We start from the raw sequence: 7,940 nt of genomic DNA, 5'->3' as shown, positions 1-7,940 counted from the left end.
TATCCTCGTCGACCGGCTCGTCGGCTTGGCTGACGGAGCAGCTCACGTCGGCCGTGTGAATACCCGAATCCTCGCGATCGGTATCGTTCAGCAGTTCGGCGGACGACGAGGATGCCGGATAACGTCTCCCGTAATCCAATTCCTCCAAGCTTTGCACGCGCTCGAACGTGTCGGGGCCGCTGGACGCGTCCGCGTCCAAGGAGTCGAGGCTTCTGTGGAAGGCGGCCCTTGGCACGCGATACTCCGAGTCGGGGGACGAGCTTCTCTCGCTAGGAGTCGACGTGTCGATTCTGTTCTCTTGATCCCGGAAGCAGAGCGAGTGCTTGCCCACGGACGATCTCTTGTCGCCCGCTTCTTTGTTCCTGGCCGCGTCCAAAGCGCTCAGGCGATCCTTTATCGATCTGGCGGACAGCTCGCCGTTGTGCCGCGACTCGTGAGCCGCGCCAGGCGCCGACGACTCGTCGCTGCTGCTGTATTTCTCCAGGGTGGACAATCTGTCCCGCAACGGTCTCACCGTCTCCAACTCTTCGGTGCTCAGTTTACGATGAGCGCAACTCTTCTCCCTCTCCAACGCCTGCTTCTCCAGATGGGACAATCTTTCGCGGATCGAGCTCATGTCGCCCGATAATCTGTTCAACGCCTTGCTCCCCGCCTTCTCGCTGTTCTCCGCCTCGTGCTTCTGTTTCTCCAGATTCGAGAGCCGCTCCTTGATCGATTTCGTGCCGGTGAAATCGCCGGAGAGCCTGTTGTTCGTTTTCGTCTCGTTGCTCTTCTGCGATGCTTTCTCGAATATCTCCCGCCTCTTCAGGATATCGACCTTTACCACCGGTATGGTGGACTTCGCCTCGTCGGTCAAGCTCAGCTTCGAGCCGTTCGTCGACGATTTCGCGTTGTCGAGTTTTGAATCAAGATTGACCAACGATCGCCTCGGTATGTTTTGCGACACTCGCGACACGTAACCTCGAATCGCCCCCTCGTACGTGTATTCCTCCGGCTCCGGGGAGCTGGTCGTCGCCGTGGTCGCCGAATCGTATTCCTGATTGTTGTGACTGTGGTTGACGGTGTGAAACCCGTTGCCGAAAGATTTCTTCGTCGCCGTTGTCGTGGTTGCAGTCGTGGTTGCCGACGATGTCGTGATGTCGCTGTGGATCGCGCTCTCGCTTTGCACGTTGTCCACGTCCGAGTGATTTTTCTCTATTTCGCTATCTCTATCACTCTGAAAGAAGTTTATCTAGTTTTTATCCCATTGCAATTATAACGGTAATTAGCACTGCTAATACACGTACATCGGTAGTTAAGACGAGTGAAATGCGCGACTCGATCACTCTTTCTTATTTTGTGGAAAAATGAGACTCGAATATATATATATATATATATTTAGGAGAAGTTAAAAGCTTCGTCACTGGCCAATTGTAAAAATTAAATATCATGATAAAATATCAATAGTGTAATTATTACCAAAACACTATGTGTGTCGTCATGAGTATCTCCACTAACCGAACTCTTCCCACTGCTGGTGCCTATACCAAGATCGCTCAGATCATTGGCATCCTCCTCGTGGTACATGGCCAAGCTGATGCTCAATTTCCGACCCCTGTTGCCCCTCTCCTCCATCATTTCCGAGAAAGTTTTGCTCCGACGACGCTGCCGATCGTGTTCCTCCAGCTCGAGTTTCTTCACCTCGACCACTCGCTCGATGATGTGTTCCTGACGCTTCCTTCGACTGCTCTTCCAGTTATCTAAATTCTGTACATAGGAAAGGAACAATGATTATCGTCAGTTTTTGATTATTAAAAAAAAAAAAGGCTAATTTAATTTTATTATCGGAATATATCTTTTTGGAAAATAGCGTTGAATCTTACCGATTGCCAATCTTCGGGATCATCGCGGACTTCTTGCTTTATTTTCTTCACCTCTTGAACTTTTTGCAATTGTTCCTGAGCTGTGCGATACAAAGAACACGGTCCGACTTTGACGAACTGAAGAGGATTGGTCGCTTGCTTAGGAGGCGTTTTCAGCGTCGTTTTTAATTTTGGCGGCTCGTGTGTGATCTGAAACAATAATGGGGAATCATATTAAGAAGATGATTTAAAAATCTAGAATAAAATCTTCTCTTGTGAATAATTTAACATTGATTTCATCAGAAATTTTAAATTATCCGCAGTACAATTTTTTTTTTCACGGAATATAAATTGAAAATCTCTCGTTAAAAAATATATGAAACAAGAAGCGTAACAAAAAAGGGAGTGGAACTAAAGTGCACGATGAGAATCGAAATAAGAAGACATAGAATGGAAAGGTGGGGGAAAAAAGTAATCAGATTCTAGTTTAACGTCGATAACCGAGTAAAAACTGTTGTGTTACGGCATCGCTGACTAGCCGGAAGCGGAATCACGCTCCTACGGTACTAAGGCTTTTCAAAAGCGAACATCGTTGCGAATCGTTGCGCGGTAGTTAACGACGATTGTCGTCCAGACTCTCTGGAAAATTGTGTTTCTTTGTTCCTTTAACTGTCATACCCGAAGAAAGAAGCGTCACTGATGATGGGCGACATTTTAATTAATCCCTTTTAAACCTTTTATACGATCTTTTATTACTATATTTTACATTCTCTCATGAAAATAACGTAACAAATAATAATAATAACTTTCTCAAAAATATATTATCATTATATACGAATAAATAAATGGCTTGATTGAAGAAAGAAAATCTCTAAATTCGTTTAAATATTTCCCACTTGTTCAACAATCAACATGTGCACTCATTTTCGAAACGTTAAACAAAGAGCCCTTTCAATTCTCTGAACATTCATGAAAACAAGAATACCGGTGAATACGTTCACTCGTCCACTAAATCTACAACTTCCTATCCGACGTCCAAACTCGCGGCAAAAACGGCTCGCCTCTTCCATTCGCGCCTTCCATCGAGAAAATGGGACGCTATTTCCCGAGGCATTCATCTCGCACCCCCTTCAACGTTCCCAACGTCGGCCGACTTCCTGCGGAAACGACAACCGTGGAAAGGATATATACTCACCATCCTCTCGTTTCGCCGCTCCGTGGCGGCGGTCTGCGAGGCGGGCATCCTTCGTTCCTTCCTCCTTCTCTCTCTCTTCTTCGGGGGAGCTCCTCCTCTTCAGTGTAGCACGACAGCTCGCGCGGTCGGGCCCATCCTACGCCTCGTCCCTGGAACAACAGCAAATCTTGTTACAAACTTGACGAACCGAACGATCTCGCGGCTGTCGATGACCGAGGAGACCAGTGCTATCTCGATTTCGTGGAGCTGTTCGATGGGTAGAGACGGGTAGAATCGTGGAAGGGTAGAATACCGTGTTTGCTGTTATTATTTATCGATTTTTTCAATGCGATTCCTCTGTGGGAAATCGGTTGATGTCGGTTTTTGAAGGCGAGTGTCGATATATCGTGCGAAGTTCGCGCGAAAGGGACGAGGGAGTTGTTGGAGAGTTGTAATGCGAGAGTAGTAATCATCGATTGAACTCGGTTTTTTGAACGTTGAGAACTCTGTGAGAAATCGTGATGTTGGTTTTGAAGGTAATGGTTTCGAGGGTGTGAGAGTAACGTGAGAGGATGAGAGGATGATTATTGATTAATTTTTTATTATTCTCTATACGTAGTTTGTCAATTATATATTTCTATTATTAAATGGAAAGACTGTTTCTGTTAACTATCAATTATATTTCTTTCAATGATCTTGAGACTGCGAAATTAGAAGGGAGTTGAATGGAAAGGGGGAGGTAAATATCTTGAAAAGGGGCACGACAAAGGGAGCAATTAATCTTGAAGAAAAATCGCGGGCTAGAGAGTTGAAAGAGGGGAAAATATCGAAACTGTGGACAATGGAAATTGAGAGGAGATCCTTTACAATGGAGAAAAGTCTTGGCACAAAAAAGCAGACCGGTACAATAAACGTATGAAAATAGATAATGAAGAAGACCGAAAGAAATAAGTCTCATGGAAATTTAATAACATTTTCCTGTATATTGAAAATGAATATATATATAAATAAACTAACGTTTCCAATACTATTCTTATTATATATTATTATAATAATTATATATTATTATAATAATCCAATTAATTATCCAAAGATAACAAGGACAGGGCAAACAAGAAGAAGATGAAAATAAACGGAGAATGTTTGAATTATAAAAATTCAAATATCTTGGGAGCAAATTTTTTTTAAATTTCTCATCGAGATAAACCAAACGGAGATGACCGTGTTGCAGAATTCCTTCGGTGGAAAAGATAAACCAAGTAGACGAAAGAGAAGAACACGAAAGATGGTATTAAAACTGGTTCGGATCCAGCGGATAGAACGATTTTAAAAATTCGTTCGGGGAAAATGGAGCAACAGAAACGATTATTTTATCAGAACAGGGCAGAAAATCGACTTTTGCTGGCTACCACTAATGAACTGGCTAATTTACGATTTCTCTACGCGACGAAATATCGAAACGATAATTAAGAAAGGCATATTTAATGATTGTGCTGCTACACCGGCCTTGTAATAGTTGGTCCAATATTGTTAATAGTTGAAGAAAATGAAGCGAGACTAATACGAGTGATTTACGATACATATTAATGATTTCTCGCGAAATATCCATATTCTATTACTTATTTTGCGATTTGTGTAATTATCCATCTCACTTCCCGTTTTCCATCGTCTATACAAGCTCTAACAATTAATAATCATTTCTAAGTTTTTAAATAATAAGTCAACTAAGATTTCGTAATATTGTACAATTGAAGGTAACACAAAGTTTCTATAATGGAACAACTTTTCATCGATATATTTCTTCCGGTCTTTATTTCGCTCGACATATATCGTTCGTCGAGTAAATATTATTACAGAACGGCTATGTTTGCACGATGCATCCGTTGCGAACGTTCTATTTCGGACGGTAACCTCAACTTTCAGCTGATCAGCTGAAAACATCTCAAGGCTGTTGATTTTTCCTTTGTTGATTTAATCCTTTGAACAATCGTGCAAAAATCTAGGAAATATCGTATTTATTCTTCTTCTTTTTTCTTTCTTTTTTTTTTTGAAAATTCGAAGAGATTTTGCGGAATGACAAAAATAATATCAAGAGAAAATTAATAATAATATCAATGCTGCGAAGGAAAATACCTTTCATTCCATTAATTCGACAAATTGTGTTTGCCGGAAAATTAGAAAAACAGGTGAATACAATAAATAGGAAATTAAGAAAACTTAAGCATAGCATGAATAATCGGTAACAGCCTCCAAGCTTGCTAATCGTTGAGAATAAGAATATGCAAAATCATGTGTAATCGCATGCGAGTCGCTTGTTTATTCATGGAGAGAAGTGGTTATTACGAGAGTGTCGTGGGAACGAAAAAAATGTTACACTTTTCATCGTTCCATTTCTAATGAATTAAATAGGTAAATAAATTTAAATAAATATTTCCTATGATATAATAGCTTAAAAAAAAAAACTTCAAAATAATACAACGAAATATTCAATTATTTCATTATTCATTTCCAAATTGGTTTACGATTACTTCCCTTGATTTGCCTCGATCTCAAAGTTTTATTTTCCATTAGAAATTTATGTATCAAAGTATTCTCCTCCGAGAGAGATGATTACTCTATCGTTCGACGATTCGCTCTTCACGAGCCAATGCATCCAATTCGTTGAATGCATGGATGACTCCGTTGTTCGTAAAAGTTTCAAGGTATCGCGTAGCTACTGTAGCATAAAATTCAATGTTAACAGAGAATAAATCCCTTTGTGTTCCACGATGAAAACCAAAGGTTCTCGCCTCGAGACGATAAAGTATTCCGGAAATGGAAACATCGCGTTAATCACTTTCGAGGTAAAGCAAAAGAATAAAAAGAAAAGAAGAGAAAAAGAATATTAAAAATACGCGAAAACTATGAGAAACAGATTTACCTTTTCACAAGTCGTTAACAAGAATCGTAATCCATGCAGAACTATTCTTAAACAACGCCCGCAGTTTATAGATGTTTACTTTTTAAGCGAGAATTTTACTTTCGGTGCGTTTCCTGTTTCTTGAAAGGTTATGTTCGAAGTATAGGTTAAGTCACGTGCTGCGTTGAATCGGTAAATAACTGTTTTACAACTATCGATAGATGGGAATAATAAAATAACGTTTGCCTCGTTTCGAATATTCATACGTCTCAATTTTCCATCGTAATCGTTTATTTGCCTAATTTCGCCCGATATTCCTCCATCTTGAAGGAAATCGCAAACGAGCGAAACGAATTCGCACAGGGGCCACGAAAATATTTCAAGCTCAACTCACTTCACGGCTCGAATCGAATATTCCACGTTTCCCAAGTAGAAACTTCTCCTTCCCTATCGCCGGATTCAAGCAACATTCGAAACTGGCGAAGAATGGTGAAGAACCGGCGACAGGTCTGACCACGATTATGCCGACACGCTCTGTATCCTCCTCGACCGTGATGGGACCGAGGGCAGAGTCGAAGAGGAACGATCAAAGGCAAGCGGGGACGTCGCCGGAAATCAGGATATATCGATATGGCGGCGCGTATACATTTCGCCGTGGAACGAGTGCATGTACACCTTGATATGCTCGTAAATCTTGGCTCGGATGCAAAGATATTATCGATCTCTCAAACTCTTCTGTGTGATCTTAGTATATCTTCGAGGTCATTTCCTCGCCGTTAATTGGATGCGTGCTCGTTCTCGAAACGGTGCAACTTTCGGAAATTTATATTTCCTGCTTGCTAACCTTGCCGATTTCCGGTGATCATAACAGTCGCCTCGCATTATTTGAACAGGAACAGTTTGAAAAAGATAGATCGTGCATTGTGAAGTTTGCGACTGAATTTATGGCTATGTTTGACGGCTACGTCTTGTCTTGTAAAGAATTTTTGAACTATGAGAGGTTAAGAGTTATTAAGATTTGAAAATTTTATGATTAACAGAAATAGAAATTATAATTATGTAATGTATATACATATATATATATATTTTACGTAATATAATATTTTAGTGTGCATTACGTATCTCACGTTAAAATAAAATTCGTAAAACTTAATTCCAAGAATCTCTTTCAAAAAAAAAAGAAAATCTTCGTTATATAATTTATATAATATTCTCCAGGGGCAAAAAAAGAAAATTATATACATTTAAAAAATATAAAAATACAAAATCCTCTTAAAAAAGATTCCAGACTTTAAGGGACCAATGATGTTTCGCATTCCCTACGGATCGAAACAGTGGAATAATCAGTAAGCACCGAGACGCCCTGTAACGCCTGTACGTATCCCCGCCTCGTGAAAGGCAAGGCACGTTTGTTTCTTCTGGCAGGGCTGATCTGCATGTCAAAGAGGAGGGAGGGCCGGCAGGCGCAGCATATTGACACAAGAGACCTCAAGGAGGTCCAAGGCCGGTTTTACTTGCCTCCAAGGGATTCCTGAGGAGTGACTCGTCCGAGAACACGTTTCTTCCGCGAGCGTACGCCCGGAATGCCAGGTACAATGTGCTCGTAAACGAGTCACGGAAAAGCGTTCCGCGGCGACTCGTATAACTGTGATCGTTCTTGCGATCGTTTTCGCGTAGATCGTATGGAGCACGACATTGCGGGTCAACGCAACTGTATATCTATCTACGGGCTATAAAAATGACGTGTCCTCATATACGCGCGGCGTGCATTCTTTGCCGCCGAGAATATCTCTCTCGCGATTGAAAATTCCTTTTTCAATTTTTCAATCCTTCTTCCGAGCGAGCAGAAAGATAACTTGTGATTTCTATGAATATATTACGCTGAATCTCGCGACGGAGATTGGATAAATTGGATTATTTTCCTTGTCTATCAATTTTTGATGATTATGTATCGATGATTTTCTGGAAAAAATTTTTTTTGTTAATTTTTGTAAATGCATTGAGTAAGTGTTGTCGTGCTCCATTG

General features: G+C 41.0%; 1 protein-coding gene across 1 annotated transcript in view; it reads right to left on the bottom strand.

The window, feature by feature from the left end:
• LOC102676570 overlaps positions 1-7,940 on the bottom strand; it is a 117,579-nt gene that overhangs the window by 15,116 nt on the left and 94,523 nt on the right. The window contains exons 2-5 of the mRNA XM_031513065.1: positions 3,037-3,185; positions 1,863-2,051; positions 1,459-1,746; positions 2-1,216 (exon numbers count right to left, since the gene is read on the bottom strand). Of these exons, the coding sequence (XP_031368925.1) occupies positions 2-1,216; positions 1,459-1,746; positions 1,863-2,051; positions 3,037-3,084 (1,740 nt within the window). The 5' untranslated portion in view covers positions 3,085-3,185. The remainder of the gene's footprint in view (position 1; positions 1,217-1,458; positions 1,747-1,862; positions 2,052-3,036; positions 3,186-7,940) is intronic.

Source organism: Apis dorsata, unplaced genomic scaffold (genome assembly GCF_000469605.1).
Source record: "Apis dorsata unplaced genomic scaffold, Apis dorsata 1.3 scaffold_573, whole genome shotgun sequence".
NCBI lineage: Eukaryota > Metazoa > Arthropoda > Insecta > Hymenoptera > Apidae > Apis > Apis dorsata.
The sequence above is the reverse complement of the archived record's forward strand: the minus strand, read 5'-3'. Positions and strand labels throughout refer to the sequence as shown.